This window comes from Lycium ferocissimum, chromosome 10 (assembly GCF_029784015.1).
Source record: "Lycium ferocissimum isolate CSIRO_LF1 chromosome 10, AGI_CSIRO_Lferr_CH_V1, whole genome shotgun sequence".
In the NCBI taxonomy this organism is placed as follows: Eukaryota; Viridiplantae; Streptophyta; class Magnoliopsida; order Solanales; family Solanaceae; genus Lycium; species Lycium ferocissimum.
In genome coordinates, this window is record NC_081351.1 from 25,783,496 (window position 1) to 25,807,391 (window position 23,896).

General features: G+C 30.4%; 1 protein-coding gene across 1 annotated transcript; it reads left to right on the forward strand.

Annotated features, from left to right (window-relative positions):
- Positions 1 to 1,869: 1,869 nt before the first annotated feature.
- Positions 1,870 to 2,640, forward strand: LOC132034758 (uncharacterized). The gene is made up of 2 exons (XM_059425118.1): positions 1,870 to 1,908; positions 2,014 to 2,640. Exons 1-2 carry the CDS (start codon positions 1,870 to 1,872, stop codon positions 2,638 to 2,640), a joined length of 666 nt encoding a protein of 221 aa, XP_059281101.1.
- The last annotated feature ends 21,256 nt before the right edge of the window (positions 2,641 to 23,896 follow it).

A 23,896-nucleotide genomic window follows, 5' to 3' on the forward strand; every position in this document is an offset into this window, starting at 1 on the left:
TGTTAAAAATTATACTGTTAATACAGGTTCGATTTCCATTGACAACATTAGTTTTTTTATATTTAGCTTTTATTATTTTTAGTATACGAATGAAAATTAGAAGATTTCTTATACAATACCGAGTAGCTTTAGACTTTTCAATGTTGTGCCGCTATGGCAATTTCATTTTACTTTACTTTTTCGATTACTACACATGTATAGGTCATGTTTTAATTTTGCTTTTTGTTTAACTTTTTTATTTTTTATTTGGTAAAATACCTTTAGCTTGACTATAAATTAGTACGTTTAGTTGTGAAAAAAAATTAAAGATATATTTAGTGTTTGGCAAAAAGAAACCTATTTGATTAAATTATCAGCCTATATAAATTAGATCATTTTTCAAACTAACCCCTTAAGTATAACGACAATGAAGTAGATTATGTGACAGTGAAGGGATTTGTTAGTTTTTGTTATTACTCAGTCATTATCACATCCAAAATCAAAAACTTATTCCCTAATTATTTGTTAAAAAGAGTAAAACCTGACTTCAATCATGTTAACTTTTATTTTCTCCTTCAAACACTATTCTTTGATTGGGTCATAAAATTATGTCCCTGTTAGAGAGAAAAATATAATTCAATAGATTTCTAAACGATCAAAACTCTTGTGCAATTATTCAATACTATCATTAACATTATGAATATTATTTTTCTCCAGCTACGAAGGATAGTGTTAAAACTAAAATTTCAAAATATTCATAATCTAACAACACTATCAAAGTGGCAAATAGCAGGAATAATACCGACAATACAGGAAGGAGTGAGTTTTGCATCAAACAACAAGGCGAACATATAGAAACACCGTAAGGATCACTTGATCAACACTAGTTCAAAAACATCGGTTTGTCACAATACGAGAGAAGAGGTGAGTTTTGCATCAAAACAAGGGAACATAAAGAAACCGTAAGGATCACTTGATCAACACTAATTCAAAAACATCAGCTGTCACAATACAGAAAGGAGTGAGTTTTGCATCAAAACAGCAAGGGGAACATATAGAAAGACCGTAAGGATCACTTGATCAACACTAGTTCAAAAACATCAGTTGTCACGATCTGCACACAAAATGATAAAATCAATTAGCAATTTTAAAGACAGCTAAATGTATCAAAGTTTTATCAAAGTTGAACATATATACTCACGGGGTGAATGGTAAATGATATAGCACAGCTCGGTTATGTAAGCTAAGACAGATATTGTGGTGGGGATGAGAAGGAGGCAGTAGTTCCTCTTAATATGTATTCCATTTCCAGAATTCGCAATTGCTTGAGACCTCCTTATCACAGATTCGGCAGTCTCGTTATGGTCAAAAATATCAGCACTTTCTTCAGCAGCAACTGCCCCCGCAGATGCATCTAGACGATCACTCTCCGACTGGAGAATCTGACGAGCCCTCCTTATTATTTCATTTTTCTGTCTAACTAATTCTCTCATCATGGGCAACTTAGCCTTGATGCCTATACATAGTAGGACAGCAGCAGCAATTAAAGCAAAAAGAAATCCTCCAACTGTGACAATCGTAAATCCAATTGCTGCTTCAGAACTCATCACCGGGCTCAGGAGAAATATCCCTCCACCGGTCAGCGTGAAGGCGGGGCTAATTTGGCCAATAAATGCCTCATAAATGTCCGAGGCTTCTTTATGAAATTGCGTGAGTGTGATCTGTAGATAACTGAGCTCCTCTTCCAAAGCAGCCAAATCATGCGCATTACTTAGCAGTGGCCTATGAATAGTGGAAGGAGATCTGGAGAAATATGACACAGCAAAAAATGAAAAAAGTAGTAAAAGATAGAAAAGGAGAAACCATTGATGAATGAAGACACAACAAAAAATGATGATACTGTCATATATACCCCAAAATGACACAACGGTAATTTTTGAATAGAAAACCACTGCTATGTCAATCTCTTAGTTGCTACTCGAAAGCTTATAACTCCAATACAACAACAACAATCTCTTCATTGCTACTCTAAAGCTTAAACTCCAATACAACAACAACAACCTCTTCGTTGCTACTCTAAAGCTTAAACTCCAATACAACAACAACAACAATCTCTTCACTGCTACTCTAAAGCTTAAACTCCAATACAACAACAACAACAATCTCTTCACTGCTACTCTAAAGCTTAAACTCCAATACTACTACTACAACAACAACAATCTCTTCATTGCTAATCTAAAGCTTAAAATCCAATACAACGACGACGACGACGACGACGATGACAACAACAACAATAATCTCTTCATTGCTGCTCTAAAGCATAAACTCCAATACAACCACAACAACCTCTTCGTTGCTACTCTAAAGCTTAAACTCCAATACAACCACAACAACCTCTTCGTTGCTACTCTAAAGCTTAAACTCCAATACAACCACAACAACCTCTTCACTGCTACTCTAAAGCTTAAACTCCAATACAACAACAACAACAATCTCTTCACTGCTACTCTAAAGCTTAAACTCCAATACTACAACAACAACAACAACAACAACAACAATCTCTTCATTGCTACTCTAAAGCTTAAACTCCAATACAACAACAAAAACAATCTCTTCATTGCTATTCTAAAGCTTAAACTCAAATATATTCTAAAATTCTAAATAGCAACAAACATTACTCCTATTTTCCTTTCAGTAAAGTATCTAATCTCAGGCTCATAAAAAAAAAAACTATTTTCCTCTATTTTAACAAAAACTATTTTCCTCTATTTTACCTTGGTCGGTTTTCGCCCATAAACGGAGTATGCCGCCGGATGAAACTTTTCATCCTTGACATGAGGCTGGGGCTGGGGATGATGCTGGAACTGGAACGAGATGAGTGTTGCAGAAGCAGGCTAGTGGATGACATTGTTAAGAAAGTTTTTTTTTTTGTTTTTCTATTCGTTGAAAAGGGAGAGATCCTAAAGGGAGAGAAACATAGGAGTATTAAGTAGAAAACTGGTTCTCGTTCGTGAAATAACACGGTAATGAAGGCACCGTACAACTAACGAGTTGTTCCTTTGCCTCGCAGCGGAAACACATGTTTTTTTTTTTTAACTTCCTCTTATTATATTAAAAAATTATATATGTCATGCTTTATTTTTTGAACCGTTCAAAATGAATAAACTGGTCCTCGTTCGTGAAATAAAATATATTCATTTTCATTTTTTGGAAATTTAAAAAATATTGCTAATATAGTTATATCTTCATTTTCAGTTGCCCCGTCCGCCAGTGGCGGATAGGTATCGTTGGTGTTCGAAAAAAAGAAGAAACTAAATATCTGTGTAATTTTTTTTGCGAGGGTGTTCAAAAGTTAATATATGCACATAAACACAGAAAATTTACCCTCTATATACACTGTAATTTTTTACCGAGGGTGTTCGGGTGAACACCCTGGCGGCCTGGCCCCCAAGTAGATCCGCCCCTGCCGTCCGCCTCAAATTTTTGGTTTACACACCTTTAAGAAATACTTTATCCTGATCAAAAAGAGTGTCCACTTAGCCTTTTTTTTCTTGAGTCAAAAAGAGTGCCCATTTATCAAATCAAGAAAGAATTAATCTTATTTTTTCAGATTTATTCTTATTAAGTACTATGTGATCAAATCCAATACATATTTTATTAGAGGCAGCATAGTCAAATTACTTCTTTTTGTCTAGGAGTTAATATTTTCTTAAGAGATGTGCAAATGACTAAGTGGACACCCTTTTTATCCGGAGGGAGTATTAATTGGGAGGGGTATTTGACCTACTTTACCCTTATTTGTGTCTAAGTTATTATATCTCTCTATTAAATATTTACTCTATTTATGTGCTATCTTCGTTAATGACAAAATAAGGGTCAAATGGAGAAAAAATAATTAATTATGCCTTGAACTAAACGACAAATAATTTGAGATAATTATTTTTAATAACCACGACAAATAATTTGAGACGGAGGGAGTAACATTTTATATCTAGATATCAATTTTTTCATAATTATGTGAGATTATGTACCTACAGATTGATTATACTTTTACTTTAATTTTTACCTACAGATTATGCATATTCTACTACCTACTTCTATTAATTTTAACCATGCATATTCTACTACCTACTTCTATTATTTAAAAATTATTTGAGGATTACTCACTAATTTTTTTTTGGTTTATTTTGTGATTAAGTTGGAAGATTGTGAGCTAAAGAAGGTTTTAAGAGGGAGGTCTTACGCATAATCATATCTAAGCATTTTAATTACTGATGTTGACTCAAATACAGAATGCAGAGGAAAAAGGCACGTACGGGTTTTGCTTGCTGGGAAACAAAAAGGGCACAGACTGATACTCAGAGAATTAACTTTATTGGCACGACACCGATATTTCAGATTGGCTGCGCCACAGGGTCCTTTTTACCCAACTTAAACATTTTCATTACCTATTTTTAATGCTTTTCACTTGTCTTGATTAAAAAAAAAAAAAATGGCAATTCTTAATTTTGTAGATATTTATTTGACAGAAGTTGAAATTTGATTATTTTTTTTTCAAAACCTCTGATAAACTATTTCAAGATAGAATTGAAATGACATCATTTGATAAATAAAATATTCCCTCTGTTTCAATTTATGTGGCACCATTTGACTTGACACGGAGTTTAAAAAAAAAATGAAGACTCTTGAAATGTGTGGTCTAAAATAAGTCTTATATAAATGTATAGCTGTAAACATCTCATAAAGTTAAATTGTTTCTAAATATAAAAAGGTGACATTTTTTTTTAGACTAACCAAAATGGAAATTGTGCCACATAAATTGAGACAGAGGGAGTACTTATTTGATTTTACAAAAAAGGGATTAAAATGCCCTCGAACTATGGGATTTAATACAAAAATGCCCTCCGTTTGCTCTAAAATGCCCTTGTCGTCAACCTATTGGGCCTAAATTGCCTTTATTTTTAACGGCAACGACATTTTTGGCCCAATAGATGGACGAAAGGAAATATTGTACCAAATCTCATGGTTCATTTTAGGCCCTTTTCCAAAAAAATAATTAATTTTTTTTATTTATTACGTGGCATGTTTTAATTGATTAGTTTTAAAATTAACCTAAACTAATTATATCCAACACAAAATTCGAATCCATCTAACCCGCCCCGACTTAAAATGGTGACTGTAGCAACATTCGTCCTCGCCGATGGGCCACCATTAATCTCCAACGTCCTTTCCTTTATTGCAACAGCCCAAAACCTCCATTAAAACCACCACCGTAATAACGCTCATCCAAACAGCCCATCGAGCTACCATTAAATACACAATATTCTTAACAGTGTTACGGTGGTGGTTAATTACCCTTAATTTCACTTAAAACCAATTAACTATATAAGGAAATTAATGGGAATGTTCATGTGGCAAAAATGATTACCCCTAATTTCACCTGAAACCCAGTAACTATATAATGGAAATTAATGGGAATGTTCATGTGGCAAAATTGATTACCCTTAACTTCACTTGAAACCAAGTAACTATATAAGGAATTTGGGAATGTTCATGTGGCAGAAATGATTATCCGGAAATATTTATTTAAAAAAATATTACACTTCATAACTGCATGAGATAACTATCCATGCAATTTAAGTAATAATTCATTCTTTTAACATATTATATTATTTGTCTACATAGAATCACCATCTAAGAATATTGGGTAATTAATGGTGGCTCGATGGTTGTTTGGATGAGCAGTGTTACGGTGGTGGTTTAATGGAGGTTTTAGGCCGTTTCAACAGAGGAAAGGACGGTGGAGATTAATGGTGGCTTACCGGCGGGGACGGATGTTGCTACAATCACCATTTTAAGTCAGGACGGGCTAGGTGGATTTGGATTTTGTATTGGGATATAATTAGTTTAGGTTAATTTTAAAATTAACCAATTAAAACGTGTCACGTAATAAATAAAAATATTAATTATTTTTTCGGGAAAAGGCCTAAAATGCCCCTGAACTATGGGATTTGGTACAGTATAGCCATCCGTCCATCTATTGGGCCAAAAATGCCCTTGCATTTGAAAATAAGGCAATTTTAGTACGATAATGAAATAGGTAGTGCATTTTTTATAGCGCAAAGATAAACGAAGTACATTTTTGTACCAAATTTCATATTTCGAGGGAATTTTAGGACCTTTTCCGTTGATTTTGTTATTTAATTTACTCGAAATAGTATGAATGGCCAAATACTTGCTTTGAATTGCCTTCAACTCGATAAATTCTGGATTTCTATGAAAATTTGTTAGGTTGCTTTGCCGCTGAAGAATCTCGAAGAAAATTATGTGTATAAATTTAATAATAATAGCTATTTTTTCACACTTTGATGCCTAACAGAATGGCGTGCACATACATGCATTTACCACATGAGTCTACCAATTTAACTTTTTCATGTTGATAGTGTAATGAAAAATTTAAATGATCGGATTATCTAAAAAATATTTATATGGGTAAACTCTTCATAAACATGAGATTTAAAATCTAGTAATTAATTAGGCATTACCCGTCACAGCAAGTAAAAATGACCTTGTAGATAATTGATTTTTTTTGTGCAAGATATGGGAAAGTTAAACTCTTCATTACCACATTATGTTGTAAGTTATGCATGTATTTGTGTACACGGAGCTCTTTAATTCTTAGGACGTGGAAATTTGAGTATTGCATGGAAGTGGGACTGGGACATACTGGTATGTTGGGATATAATTTATTAAGCTATTATCAATCCCACATTTGATTCACTATGTTGTTGTGGTCCCCGAACCCGAATCATACAAATATTGTGCATTGCGCAATTCCTTTAAGATTTGCGAGTGGACCTGTCTTGGTTGAATTATGAGATTCTCATAAAATTTTCATTATTTGATCCTATAATATAGTATATGTATTGATTAACATTACATTAAACAAAGTGATTATAATTAGGGGTGTGCAGAAATTAGTTTAATTGATAAATCGAACCAATAAAGAACTCCCTCCGTCCCATAATAAGTGTCATCTTAACCAAAAACACGCATATTAAGAAATTAATAATGCAATGTGAAGTTTAATAAATTACTCCCTCCATCTCATAATAAGTGTCACTTTAGCTAAAAAAAATTGTCCCATAATAAGTGTCACCTTAGGAAACCAAGACATAGATTGACTAATTTTTTCCAATTCTACCCTTAGACAAAAAATGACAAGTTAAAGTAACATCTAAATGATGATTGGAAAAGCCACTTAGTAACTTGGTATTTTTGGATTCTCAATGTAAAAGGCATTACTACTTGTGCATGCTGTAATCAATAGAAAAAAGTAATTTATTTTATTATATAGAGATAATTTAGTAAACTTCACATTATATTATTGATTTTTTAATATGCGTGTTTTTAGCTAAGGTGACACTTATTATGGGACGGAGGGAGTATCACTTGATAGGGGCAAATAAAAAAAAAATAAGATTATTTTTTTCTTGATTGTCAAGTGAACACTCTTTTTGATCTAATAAAAAAATTTAAGTGAATATTCTTTTTTATCTAGAGGGAATAGAATTAAAAGAATGTTAGAATGTTTTTTTTATTGCCTTTAAGTAGATATCCATTCTTTTTTTTGCTTCTTGCAACTCAGGTTGACATTAATGTATATGAAATTCATTTTGATAAATCTTAAACACAGATATATTCGGTTATATGGAAATTATGGTTTTGCCTTTCATGTTGGGAATTGTTATTATCCAAGCCTTTCATGTTGGGAATTGTTATTATCCAAATAAACGAAGAGGTGACAGCCCCGGGCGGGGGGGAAGGGGTGACAGGTGTCAAAGAGGTTTTATTTCACACAAAATGGGTATATATATAACGGAAAAGGGTCAAATTATTACGAAGGCTTTAAAAAATATCCATCTTCGTTATCTTTAGGGCTAATTATCACTTACGGATTATCTTGTAAATTAAATTATCCTGCTTGTATACTATTAACGCCACGTGGCATCATCCCGACCCTTCAAAAATTATTTTACCCTCAAATAATTTTTTTACCCACTAAAATAACTCAATCCGACCCAAAAAATTTTTTTTCAGCAAAAATAATATGGATAATTTTTTCAGCAAAAAAAATAATAATAATTTCGTATTAGTTTGGGCTGAAAAAATAATAATTTCGTATTAGTGGGTAAAAAATTATTTGAGGGTAAAATAATTTTGAAGGGCTACTGGGATGATGCACGTGGCAATAGTTACACGAAGGGTATAATTATTTTGACCCCATAAGATAACCACCCAGAAATGATAACTTTTTTGCCCAAAGATAACGAATGGTATGAATGAACTATTTTTCAAAGTTCAGGGGTAATTTTGGCCCTTTTCCGTATATATAAAGTCTGAATAGTGATGGAAATAGGGGTGTATACTCCAATGATTACACTTCATTTAATGCATTCCCCTCTATGACGGCCCAACCTTTTCCCGAGGATTTTTTGTGATTAGACCATGTCCTCTCTAGTTCCTTTATTCACATTTCCATAGTTTTGCATACAAGTATGATAGTAAGAGATTAATAACATTGAAAAAAATGTTAACATTATTTTATTTCGGTTAATTTCTGTACTATATTAGTATTTCTCATGCTGATATCGAGGGTGGGTATCACACCTCTTTGGTGTGAAAAATTTATCTGCCCTTGGTCTTTATACAAAGCTATATTCATGATGCGTGCTTATGTGTAAGAACTTAATTATGATTATAAATTCCCATTTCATTATATTATTTAATTCTAGTAAAGTTACATGATTTGATATAAATATTTCATGCAAGTAAAAATTAGCTTTTCTTGGGATGCGGTCTTTCTCTGAATCCACTATAAATACGAGATATTTTCTGTATTGAGATGCATGCTCTATTTTTATAATACGATGTTATTTTTATATTATATTCAATGTGAAACGACAATCGCAAAATTATTAGTCTCAATCACAGGAAATGTAAGCACTAAATTATGAGTCTGACATCTTTTAATAACTTTCGCAAAACCCTAAATATGCGTTACAAATCTATTACACCCTCCGGGTCATAATAAATGTTCATTTAGTCTTTATTTTAGTTCACGATAAATGTTCATTTAACAAAATCAAGAAGAATTTTTTTTTTTCAGATTCGCCGCTATTTACTCAAGGCAATAAATAAGCAAGAGTCTTATTAAATAAGGGTAAATTAGTCGGTTTTTTTTTTTTTTGGGGTTTAATATTTTGTTAAGGGATGTAAAAAAAGTTAAGGGAACACTTATTTTGAACCTGAGGAAGTATATACTATATATAAAAAGATAAGATTAAACACATAGTTACTATTCCCTCCGTCCCAAATTATTTGTCGCTTTTTTGTTTTACACGCTCTTTAAAAAAATTAATTAAGAGGGGTATTTTATCTACTTTATCCTTATTTATATCTAAGTTATAATATCTCTTCATTAAATGCTTACTTTATTTACGTGTTATCTCCATTAATTATAAAATTTACTAAGGTAAAACGGAGAAAAGGTAAGTAATTATGCCTTAAGCTTTTAAAACGACAAATAATTTGAGATACCTATTTTTAGTAACCACGACAAATAGTTCGAGACAGAGCAATTAAAATTTGAAGTCACAATCTTGGGTCTACCTTTGAATCCCACAATAAAACAACAAATCAAAAGCTCTTCCCAAAATCTCATTAAATTTGAAATAAAAGCTTATTCATATTATATAATCTAGTGTAAAGCTAAATATATACTACATCATATTATCACTCGAATAGTTAATTTTTTACTCAATATACCGAATTTTTATCAATGAAAGTATATAAGTTAGATAACTTATTATTACATAAATTTCTGTATTACTGTATAAATTTTCATATGGTAATCCATATTGGTAGTTAATATCTGTATACTTTTTCCTAAATTTGTAACATAGCCCCAAACTTGTCCCACGCCTAAAGAAAGATGAACAAGGAAAGAAACCTTACTTGTCCTTTGGCTGAGCAAATTACTCCAAAGAAGGAATTTGCAATAAACAAAATGGCATGCTTCTGCCTTCACAATCACTCTAAAAGCTGCAGTCAGTCTCAAGTACCACTTTTTTTTTATTTTTTTTTATTCATACATAAAATCGAAATAATATTGGAATATTAACGTTTTCAATTTTTCAATATTTATCAAAGCATGTATATGCCTATGCACAAAAAATATTGGAATATCAAAATCGAAATATTAAAAAATTTAGTTTCAATTTTTGCCAAAGCAGCACACCTACTCACAAATTAAATAATACTCCCTCCATCTTTTCACCCTTAATAATTATTGTTCTTGAAGATTACAAGCACCTCAAATATGGGCGATGATATAATTGTTCAAACACCAATGAAGGCTAAATAGTTAAAAACTCTTCCTAATTAATCTTTCTCAAGGGTGTGTAAATGAGAATAATGATAGATAATTCAAGACAGAGGGAGTACCGAAATATCGAAATCGAAATATGAAGTCCTTAGTTTTGCTATTTACCAAAGCGTGCGCACCAACTCATAAATAATAATCTCAGTCACAATTTATACGAAGATATTTCATTGAGTATGGTTTTTTTTTTTTTTAATAAAAAAATAGACTTTTGAAACTTGGATCTAAAATAAGTCATTGAGAATTTTATGGCTATAAATCATATCATTAAGGTGAAAGCAAAAAGTTTAAAATTTACTAGATATAAAAATATGTCATTTTTTGTAAAACTGACTCAATAAAATATGTCACACAGAAAATGTTTGAAATATCGAAATATCAGTTTATCAACTTACAAGTGACAAGCAACTGTTCTCAAAGATTCACTATTTGTTGCTTCTACTAAAACACCAGAACCATGCTAGTGGACAGTGCTTTTTTGACAAATCAATTAATGCCATTTTCCTTTATGTTTCCTTTTTCAATGAAAATACCTACTCTATTCATATTTCAATGAAAATATGCATGCATAAATCAAACAACTCCACTGTTTGAAAGATGTGGCTATATCCTTTTACGTTAACTGCCATTTCTTAGATTTTGCTTATTTTTGTGGTTTCTTGCTTTGACCATTCCTCTGTTAGCTTACACACCATACCTTGTAGTAGCATATAATATCCCAATCTGATTCAGAAAGTAGCAAAGTGCACTTTTCATTTATGCACAAAACAGGAGGATGTTTTTGTTCTAGTTTATGCTGGACAAAGGGTTACTTTTGTCTTGGACTATAGGACTTTGCATAGAAAAAAGTTCTCCTGGTTCGGTTTTGAAAGTTGCTTTTCAGTTTTGACTTTTGAAAAAGCATGAAAGCACAGTCCTTTATCGAAACTAAATAATTTTGGTCTTCCATTATGTTGAGTCCGGAACCAAAATGACCCAAAAAAGACCAAATGAACCAAAATATCCCAGAAGAAAGTGATACCAAAGTACTTTTAACGCAGTAAATTACTGTGTCATTTTGGTCTTTTTTTAAAACTTCAATAACGCAATTTTTTTGTGCGTTATTTGCCACACTACCCATTTCTGTTTCCCATCCTTTCTCTGATAAGGAGATTGTCAGAGAAGGGGTGGGGAACAGAAGTGGTAATGTGGCAAATAACGCACAAAAAAACTGCTTTATTGAAGTTGTAAAAAAAAACCAGAATGACGCAGTAATTTATGGCGTTATTGGAGAAGGGGTGGGAAATACAAGGGGCGGGTAACACAAGTGGGTAGTGTGGCAAATAAGACACAAAAAAACTGCGTTATTGGACTTAACTGTAAATTATTGCGTTAAAGTATCACATTTTTTTGGGGTATTTTGGTTCACTTGGTCTTTTTTTGAGTAATTTTGGTTCTGAACTCCTCCATATTTTACTCCCTCCGTCTCAAAATACCCATTGCTTTATCAAAAAAAAAACTTGTTCCAAAAAATTAGTTGCTTTAGATATTCAAGATAAAAATTATGCCCTCCGTCCCGTAATGAGTGTCACCTTAACCAATTTTTTTTGTTTCATAATAATTATCATCTTAGAAAACCAAGACATAAATTGACTAGTTTTTTTCAATTCTACCCTTAAACAATAGAGTAACATCTAAATGATGATTGAAAAAGCCACATAGTAACTTGGTATTGTTGGATTCTCAATGTCAAAAGATTTACTCCTTGTGCATGCTCTAATCAAAAGATAAAAGTAATTTATTTTTATTATATAGGGGTAATTTGATAAATTGTACATTGCATTATTGATTTCTTAATCTGCGTGTTTTTGGCTAAAGTGACACTTATTATGAAACGGAGGAAGTAATATATATTTATCACTAGCGGGGTCCATGATGTGCTGCAAAAACACAAACACCCCAGGAGTAATTCTCTTTTATCCAAACTGTAATTTACATATGTTGTGTATTTTTAGTAGGCTCTTGGATATAAAAATAACACTTCCTCCAGTTTAATTTATGTGATTCTATTTGACTCGGTATGGTATCTGAAAAAAGAGAAGATTTTTATTGTGTAAATGAGGCACATATATTTTGTGTGGATATAAATCATTGAAAAAAGGTCAATTGTTTCTAGATATGAAAAAGAATCATTCTTCAATTGTTTCTAGATATGAAAAAGACTAATTCTTTTTTACACGAATTAAAAAAAAAATAGGTTCCCATAATGAGTGTCACATAAAGTGGTGGTCTTTAATCTTTGCCCTTCGCCTAATATCCCGAGGTTCTGGGTTCAAACCCCAGCTTAGTTTAAAAAAAAAAAAAAAGAATTTAGCAAGGCGGAGCTTAGGATTCACAAGATAGAACTTTGCCGCAGAGTGCCCAAAGCTCTACCTTAAGGTAGAGTTTGCTAAGGCATACTTTGCCTGAAAACTCTGCCTTAAGGTAGAGTTTTGCAAGCAAACTATGCCCGATGGGGCAGAGTTTGTAGGCAATCTCTGCCTAGAGATTTTTTATTTTATTTTTTAATTTTTGCCTCAGCAGGATTTCGAATCTGGAACCCGATTTTTTTTAGGCGAAAGGCAAAAGTTAAATACCTTCATTTTGATGGGCAAAAAATAAAGACCATCCCAAAATAAGGGCGTTACTGCGAATTGCCCAAAGAAAAACTGATCATCAAAATATTTTTTCAAAAAATCAATTCAATGCATAATTAAATGTTGTGTTGACAAAAGAAAATTCCATGGACAAACAACTCATTAATTTTTACTTAAACTTGAATTGAGTTCAAGTGTAAATTTAAAAATTCAATATAGAAGGAAATTCTCGTTCCTGAGAACTAGATGGACTCAAAAAATTCATTCATATCCGAACTGAATAACTTGTTTTAATTAAATTTTTATTTATTAGATTTAAAAAATAAGAGCAAAAAATGAGTTATCCGCCTGAAAATTAGAATTTTCTAGTACAGTGGCTTTTGTTTTAGTATACTCAAAATTTAGTGATTTTTATGTTAGAAAAGATAATTAAATGACTTTTGTGGGGAAAAAAAGTAATAGCTATGTGACCATCAATAAAATTTACTCGTGAGAGCTACTACTTAGGAGGTTATGATTTGGATAACATTTCAAAGATTAAGTACAAATTGAGGTGAGAAAGAGTACTGAAATTATGTTTAGATGTGGAAAAAAGTTGAAGTTTTGTGAGTAAAAACTTGAAATAGAAAATTTATAGTTTGCTAAATTATTTTTCAAAATAAACTATATAATATACTTATCTAATTTTCTTTTAATCTACTATTTGTTAATTGCTTTAAATAATGTACTATTTAGGTCAAAACTCAATGATGCATGCTTGCATCTTTTTGTAGGCGTGGAGTTCATTCCTGCACGTGGAAATTTGAATATTGCATGGAAGTGACACATACTTGCAAGTTGGGAACGTTTAAGCTATCACCAATCCCACAATTGATTCGCTTTGTTGTTGTGGTCCGGGAACGCAAATAGTGCATTGGGCATTGCGCAATTCCTTTTTGACTTGCAAGTGGACCCCCACCACATATAGAATACATACCTAAATACCCCTCTAAGCTTTGCGTATTTTATTCCAATTCTCCCTAAATTATCGGTAGTTTTAATTATTTTCATGAATTTAGTTATTAGTGCTTAAAAGCTATTTTGATTTAAAAACATCTAAAATAAGTCAATCCAAACAGGCTCTTTATAGTCTTTACCTCCCCCCTTCCCCCGCATGATCTCATTCTAAGACTGAGATTCGTCTGCCATGTAAATTTTTTACCCACGTGATATTGTAAAAACTAAAAGATAAGTATTTATTTTTACTTTTAAAAATATATAATTTTTCAAAATTTTCCTTTTAATGGAGCTCTACAGTTTTTTTCAATTGATTTTGGCCTAATAAAAAATACACAGTTGAAAGGCCATTGCATCTAAAGAGGAAATACACAATTAGTACTTCATTATTTTGGACAAAACTAATTTTATTTGGCTAAAGCGACGAAGTTCGAGCCAAGTTTTTTTCTTTTTTGAAGTGGTCTGAAAGAAAGAAGTACAGTACAGTTGAAACAAATTATAACTGGAACGATTGTCATTGAATTAAAAATATAATTTTGAGATAAAATTTGTATTATATGTTAAGCTGAAGCAAGAAGACAATTGAAACAAATAAACTATTGTATATAACTAGGTGACAATTAACTGTTGAAACCGTACATACTTGAGAGCTAATCTTTTAATTTTTTTTTTTTTATCTCCACACGCCTGAAATAGAGTGGCCAGTCTCTTTTCCACAGTAGCTTCTAGTGGGTAAAGGCTATCAAATCGCTAAGTTTAAGGGGTAATCAAGATTACTGGTAATTTAGGGAGAAACAAAATAAAACGTACCAAGTTTAGGGTCTTTGGGTATTCTGCCTATTTAAATTATTAGAAGACAAATATAACTTCAAATGGCTTTGATTAAAATGTGTGATTCTTTTAACAATTTCATTGTGTGATCCTTTTATACATGCATTGATAATTAACATTACATTAAAGAAAGTTAAACTATGATTTTTACCATGAAAGTGCAACTATGTTGAAGTATCCCAAAATGTGAAATTTGGCTGAGCAGCAGCACATCTATGGATCTACCTATGCCCTATATTGAAGAGGGTTGTGAACTGGTATCCACTTAACATTAAAATTGACTCTATAATACAAAATTACAACATAATAAACTATTAACTAAACAATACTCCCTCCGTCCCAAAAAAATTGTCTTAGTTTGACTTGACACGGAGTTTAAGGAATAAAGATTTTTTTTTGAAATGTGTGGTTCAAAACAAGCCTTAGATATTTATGTGGCTTTAAGTACCAGCGTTTGGTCATCAATTTCCAGTCATGGTTTGAAACCTGGTTTGAATCCAAATCATCCAAAAAGTATGGTTTGGGGTTTGAAACCATGGTTTCAACTTTTTTAAATACAAAATTTAACCCATAAGTTAATATTTTATAAAAAAAGACCCATAAGTTGGTAAATTTAACAATTACCCTCATCAATCATTTACCAATCTCATCAACTTCCACCAACCTTTATTTATGTCTAACAACCTTTAATTTATGTGGGAAGATTATATTAAATAGTAATTACATTACTATTCATGTTAAATTTTTTATTTTATTAGAGTAAAGTCTGATTAATTGATGTTGCATTTTTTAGAAAAGCCTTCTAGTAGTGTATTAATTTTGTTATAAACTATAATTTGCTCATTTGGTAAGATTGTATAAGAATTGAGAATGTTTTGATAGTTTTCACAATTTGTGGAGTTTTTATGTCTATAAGAGAAAATACAACTTAAAATATCCAAATTATATGTCCAAACATGATTTGAAACCAGGTTTCAAACAGGGCCTAAATCATCTCATAAAGTTAAATTATTTTTAAATATAAAAATATGCTAATCTTTTTGGGGCAAACTAATAAGGAAGTAAGAAAATCATTTTGGGACATGAGGGAGTATAAGAGGGAGTGTGTGTGTGTGTGTATATATATATAATAAACTAAATTAAAAGAAGATGAGTACACCAAAATGATCTTTTAAGCCTCACTTGTGTATACGATTTGAAGTGTTGTTTCGTAAAGAGCTAAATAGTTACTAGCCGGGTAATAAGAAGAGGGCATATTACTAAGCCTCATTAATCTAAGTATAATTTAGCTAACATAAAATCCTTTTCGAATTGAGACTCCTTTACAAAAAGAAAAAGTATGTTTGCAGACAAAGGAACCGTAAATCACATTCAAAGATAGAGTATGTGTTGACGTCAAATCCTAAATATAACGTAAGGTCTTTAATTGTACTATTTTATCCAAATTATATAAACTCCAACCCAATTGAATTGAATTTCTGAAAGAATGAAATTATTATTACGTAGTAGTATTTGTTTGTGAGTGAAGTGATTATGGTTATATATAATGTTAGATCATGACTTGGACTCAGTTAATTACAAAGCTTGTAGGTTTACATTAAAATGGAAATAGGGACCGAAGTCTAGAGTCATTATTTCTTTAAAACTCCAATCTTCATATTATCATATCTCAGTAAATTCACTCTACCAAAATAAATTAGAACGCAAATGGTTAGCAGTTCATGTCTGGGTATATTCGTATCTCTTTTTGCTTGCTTTTGAGCCGCTCTGCATTAATTACTGTACATGGCACTCTTTTCTGGAAACCCCAATGGCAGCACCACTTTTTCTCTCTCCCAGATAGTCACCATCAAAAGTACTCCATCATTTCTGTCTTTGCGGGCTAAACCACTTAAAAGGACGAAATTGTGTGAGACAGTGTTAGTTTTAGACAAGTGGCATGTTTGACGGTCCTCACCTGACAACTCTATTTCTCTCTGAATTTTCTTTTTATTATCTTCATTTTCTCTTCCTCTTCGTTCTTCATTTCCATGCCCATTTTCATTTTGCTTTTGCAAAAGGTTCACCATTTTAAATTAGCAAACCAATAAAAGATTCTTTTATCCGTGAATCAGGTGAACGTAAAAAACGAATTATTGTCCTTCAAATCTGGGCTTGAAGCCTGGAGGTTACAGTTTTTTCTCTTCCTTTGGTTAGAGTACTTATTAATAGGTAATTAAAATACACATTCTTAAATTACAAAAATAATTAATATCTTGAAAAGTAATCTGTATCTTCCAGCTCTTATGAGTTTACTATTAATAGAATCATGAAGAGTATTTTTTATCTGTTTCAGCCTTTATTATTTTTTTTTAAAAAAAAAGAAGTTAAGTTTTTTTTCAATAATTTAAGAAAAACAAAAATAGCGATATTTACATAACTAGTTAACCAGTAAAACCATCCAAAATAGAACAGAACGAAGCAAAAATATAAAGGAGAGACGAAATTCAGTGAAGGAGAAAGAATAAAGAAGGATCGGTGGGTTTAGCAAAAAAGAAAAAGTTGTGACCAAAAAAAAAAAAAAGCAAAAAGAAAAAGAATAAAAATAAGAGAGTATTTGTAGTATTTTTTACATTCAAAGATAGGTGGTCAAGCCCCTCACTCAAGTCATATGTGGCATACCTCACACATAATAAAATTTCTCGTTTAATGTCACTATAATATAGGTTTACTCTAAATTTATTAGTACTACCTTGTTCTACTCGATTAAAGTTTAGGTAAGTTGAAATTTTGAAAATGCTTATAACTACTTCACGGATCCTTAATAAAAATTTGTGATGGTGAGTTACGCTTTACTAACTACTACCTCCTCCGTCACAATTTATTCAACACTTTTCGCTTTTTGAGAGTCAAATAAATTATTCTTTGATTATAATTTTTTCATATGTATTTTAAATATTTTAAACTATTAATTATGATAACTTATAATACTTTTTACGTAGTTTTCGCGTATGTAAATCTTATTTCAAAAAATTTAAAAATTTTATCTTCAAATACACGGTCAACTTTAAGAAGTTTGACTTTTGAAAGCAAAAAGTGCCAAATAAATTGAGATAGAAAGAGTAATATACTAGATCACGTGCACGTATATATCATGTTAATCAAAACAAAATATTTAAAATGAAGAAATATTTTTAGAAAAGCGATTTGCCGCGCCACATTACATTTTACTTCTTAAATAAAGATACACTGTATATATTAAACTATATTAAATAACTTATATAGAAAAAAAAAATCAATACAACTTCTAGCTAGTACTACAAAATTCAACAAAACTTTTAATTTCCTAATATTTTTATAATACTTTCTTTTGCATTGATTTTTATACCTATCCGTATTAGTTGAGTAATATAACATGCAACTTCTACGCATTTTAAAGTACGCAAGGAAAAAAGGATGTAGCTTACGATTTTGCTTTATAGTACTTTTTCAGATATTGACAACAAAACCGCTATCTTCCATTTACTAGATAAATTCTAAGCTCATGCAAGCACGGACCCAACACGAAAAATGAGTTTAATAATAAAATTGTGAACGTATTATTATATAAACACAATTACAATTCAATTAATTTAAATAGCATCTGTTATAGCCCTTTATTTTTAGGTACAAACAAATGGGTTGAGCGCTAGTTTTGGCAAGATCCCTGCCTTAACGATCGGAGTGAAGGGTTCGAATCCGTTAGTAACATGATTTCTTTTTCTTATCCCCCCCTGTTCGGATGCAATAGAATTTTTTTAATAAAAGTACAGACCAACTCTATCTTAATCCTTTTTAATGAAATATATGCACACGCTTAGTGTTTTTTTTGTTCAATTGAAATCCTCCTCCTTCTTTTAATTTCTTCTGTTAATTTTCTCTAGCTTAACTTTATTATTTTATGAACTTACTATGATTCAGTATGGATACCTCCTAGACTATGAAAATTCTACGCATGCACCTCATGTAAGGCATATATGTAATTAAGCATATTAAAATATAATTATTAGAAAGGAAAGTATAAATTATAAAAAATAAGCTTTTATATATTTATTTTATGAAACTTAATGGAGAGGTTTTTTTTTTTTTTTAATTATCTTTAATCTCGAATTTGATTAAAATAGAGGATAAACATTTTTTAAACTTATTAATAGGAAATGTACAGAATTTACTTAATAAAACATACCAACTATCAATAATAATTTACTACGCTTTCAATATGTAATTTATTTGTGTCTTTACTAATAGACTTAAAAATTTTAAAAAGTTTATTAACACATTATTCATTGAAGATAATAATGAAAAAGAAAATCTTGAAGAGATTAGAACAAAGCAGAAAGAAAAAGTGATGCTCTTAAAAGTCAACTATGCCCTCGTAGGCATGTCGACGGTCCTAGTGGTAAATCCACTCTTATATATAGTTAGAACTAGACGGCCTAACACTTTAAATTATAGTGTATCTATGTGTATGCAGTTATGTTTGGATAGTGATATATATATATATACACACACACTATGTTCAAAACACGATTAATATAACATTGTAGTTCGTGCTCCATATCTAAAACTTTATTATATTAGTGTTTGCTACGAATACAAAATCGGCAAAAATTTATTAATATTTTTTTAAAAGAAAAGACTTGTGTCAAAGGAAACTATTTTCCTCTCTTTGAGATAAAACAATAGCAATATTTAAGCATCAGTTGATACTTTCAATTGCAATTCAATTAATTTAAAGGTGTAAAATACTTATTATTTTTTATCAAATTTTGATTTGGATAATTCTAATTCAAATTATTAAATTAATTTTACATGTTTATAACGAAACAAAGTAGAAATTGATTTTCTATTTAAACGAAGAAATACTATTTTTTAATTTTTGGTAAATATTCTCGGTTTAGTTCGTTTTACTTGTCATGTTATCTTTTGCATGGTTTTTTAAGAAAACGCCTATTAGAATTATAATTTGACTAGTTTACCTTATTCATTATTTGATCTCCATTTGGTATATTTTTTTTTATGATATTAATCTCTTTTCACATTTATTAGAGTAAAAATAAAAATGAAAAAGTAATTAAATTATATCTTATTTTAAAATATAAATATTCTAAGTATATTTATTTTAGTAAACATAACAAATAAATGACATGGCGGAATAGCAAATACAACAGTTCAATATCTAGATTAGATCTCAGACTAATATAAAAAAAGAAAGAAAATTGTATGGTTTGGCTACTTAACCTTTTGAAGAAAAGCAATAATATGGGGTCGATGTTTTTTGCTGTACAATAATTTCATTTGCCTCCACTAATGGATTGATACGCATGTGGCAATGAATCCATCATTATTGACGTAATGGGATACTTTGGAAATTATATGAATATTGTTTGATTTTTTAATATGGGGTGCACTTTTTTTTGACATTATTAGTTTGCCTTTGTTTTATATATATATATATACTATGTTCAAAACACGATTAATATAACATTGCAGTTTGTGCTCTGTATCTAAAACTTTATTATATTAGTGTTTGCTACGAATACAAAGTCTGCACTTTTTTTTTTGACATTGTTTATTTTTTTAATGTGGGGTTTTTTTTTTTTTTTTTTTTTTGATATTGCTTGATTTTGTTAATATGGGGTTCACTTTCTTTTTTCCATGAGTTTGGAGATGGTGGCTTCCACTTTTTTGCTTCTTCGTTTTTTTTTTTTAATATTGCTTGGTGTTGTTTAGTATGGGGCCCACCCCTTTTTTTTTTTGTTGGACGACGAACGATAATGGGTGGTCTCCTTATATGCACTTAGGCAATCGTCCCTTCATAAGATTATTTTTGGGGTTGAGTTAGGCCCATGATTTATTTCTTTACAGTTTTTATTAGATATTTTTTGCTCAATTTTGAAAAAACTTGTGCGTGATCTCAAGTAGCCGTTATGTAAATGAGTGTGTTGCTTAGAATATTTCACGTCCTTTAATTACACAAATTGCCTCAATAAACCATAGAAACTGTATCATATGTGTATATAATATGTATCCCTGCTGTATATGTATTTAAAATATATCATATGTATAGAAACTGTATCATATATGTATAGAAACTGTATCATATGTGTATATAATATGTATCCCTGTTGAATATGTATATAAAATGTATTATATGTATATAGACTGTATCATTCTTGTATAGAAAGTGTATATATAATTCCAACATGTGTATATAAACTGTATCATTCTTGTATAGAAAGTGTATATATAATTCCAACATGTGTATATAAACTGTATCAATCTTGTATAGAAAGTGTATCATACGTATAAAAAATGTATTATAGAAATCGTATCATTGTGGTCTATAATATGTATTACTATTGTATATGTTAAAAATAAATATCATATCATTATTGTATAATATGTGTATAATAAATGTATAATTAACGTATAATTTATGTATAATAAATGTAGGATTAATTCCAGCATATGTATATAAACTGTATCATTCTTGTATATAAAATGTATATATAATTCCAACATATGTATATATGCAGTAGCAGCCCTTTAGTGGCGAGTCGCCACAAAAAGTATTATTTTTTTTTTAAGCGCGCAAGGTACATTAGGCCGGCCAGTCTTGGCATTATTTTGAGCCGACCAGCCATTTTTTGGCATTAATTTGGGCCGACCAGACACCTAGTGGGATTAAGCCCAAACGGTGGTTAAATGTGAATTAGTTTGGCTGAGTGGACACACATTGTCCTTTTCCCTACATTAAATTAATTATGCAACACCAAAATCTGACAAATTTTTTTTTTTTTTAATTAAAGTTACTACTCTTAAACAATGAGTTTGGGCCAGTGCTAAGCCCGTGCCCAAACTAGAGATATAAAAGCAATATTATTTTAATTAAAGAAATATTATTTGCTTCATAATTTCTTATCACATAAAATAATATAATCCAGAGGCATCTTAAAATGCATTGTTAATAAGTCTTCATAATTATTAAAGTTTATTCACCTAATTCGATGATTTTTAAACATTAAATTATTTATAGGAAGGATGGTTGACAAGAGAATTATTAAATACCAAAGGAAAATAAGCGACTCGGCATTTTGAAAAGTAAGATGATTTAAATAATTACAACTCAGCGAAAAACTTAAAATAAAAATATTGGTTTTTTTTAATGAATTTGTTCCTTCTTTATTTTATAGATCTGGATAGATTTCTTAAATATAATATTAGGAATTAATTTAGCTCATGATATTCTATGCTTTAAGAATTTATGTTAGTTAAATGTCTTTGGTTTAAGCTTTGCTTTCCCACGTATGAATGCGTGACTTGAATGATAGTTTTAAACAAAAAAAGGAACATAACTAAATTTATTAAATAAACCTCAAGAGCAGTTTAGTTCCTCATATATGGTTTATGCTTAAAAGTAAAATTGTAATATATAGTACCTTTTGTATAATTTTTAAATATTTATATTTAATTTAAAATATTTAAGTTTCTTTAATTTAATTTAACTTCAAAATATAATCAAATTGACTCTCGAAAAAAATGTCACATAAATTGATACTCCCTCCGTTCACCTTTACTTGTCAAGTTTCACTTCTCGAGAGTCAATTTGACTAATCTTCGGAGCTAAATTAAATAAGATTAATTCGGTGTTTATAGACGTTCGGAAACTATACAAAAATATAAGTTGCAATTCTTCTTATATTAATATGATGAAAAAAAAATCTTAAAATATTGGCAAAGTTTATTCAGTTTGACTCTCGAAAAGCGCAATATGACAAGTAAAAGTGGACGGAAGGGGTATGAAGGAAGAGTAATTAGTAAGATCTAATAAAAGCTTTAGGTGGAAACGAAAATGTGGCTCCAAAGTTGCTAAAATTTTACCATGTATAATGACAAATAATGCAAAGAGTAATCTAATAATCCATCCGGTACATATCAAAATGTGTTTAGTTTGGACATACCCCTTAAAATATTAAAAATATTTATTTTAGTAAACATAACAAATAAATAACATGGCGGAATAATAAATACAACAGTTAAATAACTAGATTAGATCTCAGGCTAATATAAGAAAAGAAAGGAAATTTTATGGTTTGGCTACTTAACCTTTTGAAGAAAAGCAATAATATGGAGTCCATATTTTTTGCTGTATAATAATTTTATTTGCTCCCACTAATGGATTGATATGCATGTGGAAATGAATCCATCATTACTGACGTAATAGGATACTTTGAAAATTACATGAATATTGTTTGATTTTTTAATATGGGGTGCACTTTTTTTTTGACATTATTAGTTTGCACTGTTTTTATGCACACATATATATATAGATATATACATACATACTATGTTCAAAACACGATTAATATAACATTGTAGTTTATGCTCCGTATCTAAAACTTTACTATATTAGTGTTTGCTATGAATACAAAGTCTGCACTTTTTTTTGACATTATTTATTTTTTTAATATGGGTTTCACTTTTTTTTTTTTTTTGATATTGCTTGATTTTGTTAATATGGGATCCACTTTTTTTTCTTGAGTTTGGAGATGGTGAATTTCACTTTTTTATTTATTTATATTGCTTGGTGTTGTTTAGTATGGGGTTCACCTTTTTTTTAATGGACGACGGAGGGTTTAAACCCATGCTTCTATATAGTTATTATATATTATATATATAATTACCCAGCCAAAAAGCTTTACATAGTTCAGTTTTTCTACACCTGCGGGAACCATTTGCTTTTCATAACACTTGTGGACCCAGGATATTCCGAGGCTATTTTGATAAAGTTGACTAAGTAATGTGATTGGGCTACATGGAATCTCACTATAGCTGCCTGATAAATTTTTGAGAAAATTACACCGTTGGTCACACTTTTAAATTTAAGCACGTAATTAGCATATCTTAAAAAAAGAACATGTTTTATTACATTTATAACACAAACAAAAAATCCTATTCGAAAAGGATATTCTCTAAATTAGGGATTCACACACATTTTCCTTATTTATCT

What these genes read in the sequence shown, in the direction of transcription:
- LOC132034758 (XM_059425118.1), top strand. Translation starts at nt 1,870, where the DNA reads ATGATGATACTGTCATATATACCCCAAAATGACACAACG. An exon ending in TACCCCAAAATGACACAACG is followed by an intron (nt 1,909 to 2,013) that starts GTAATTTTTGAA and finishes GCTACTCTAAAG; the next exon opens with CTTAAACTCCAATACAACAA.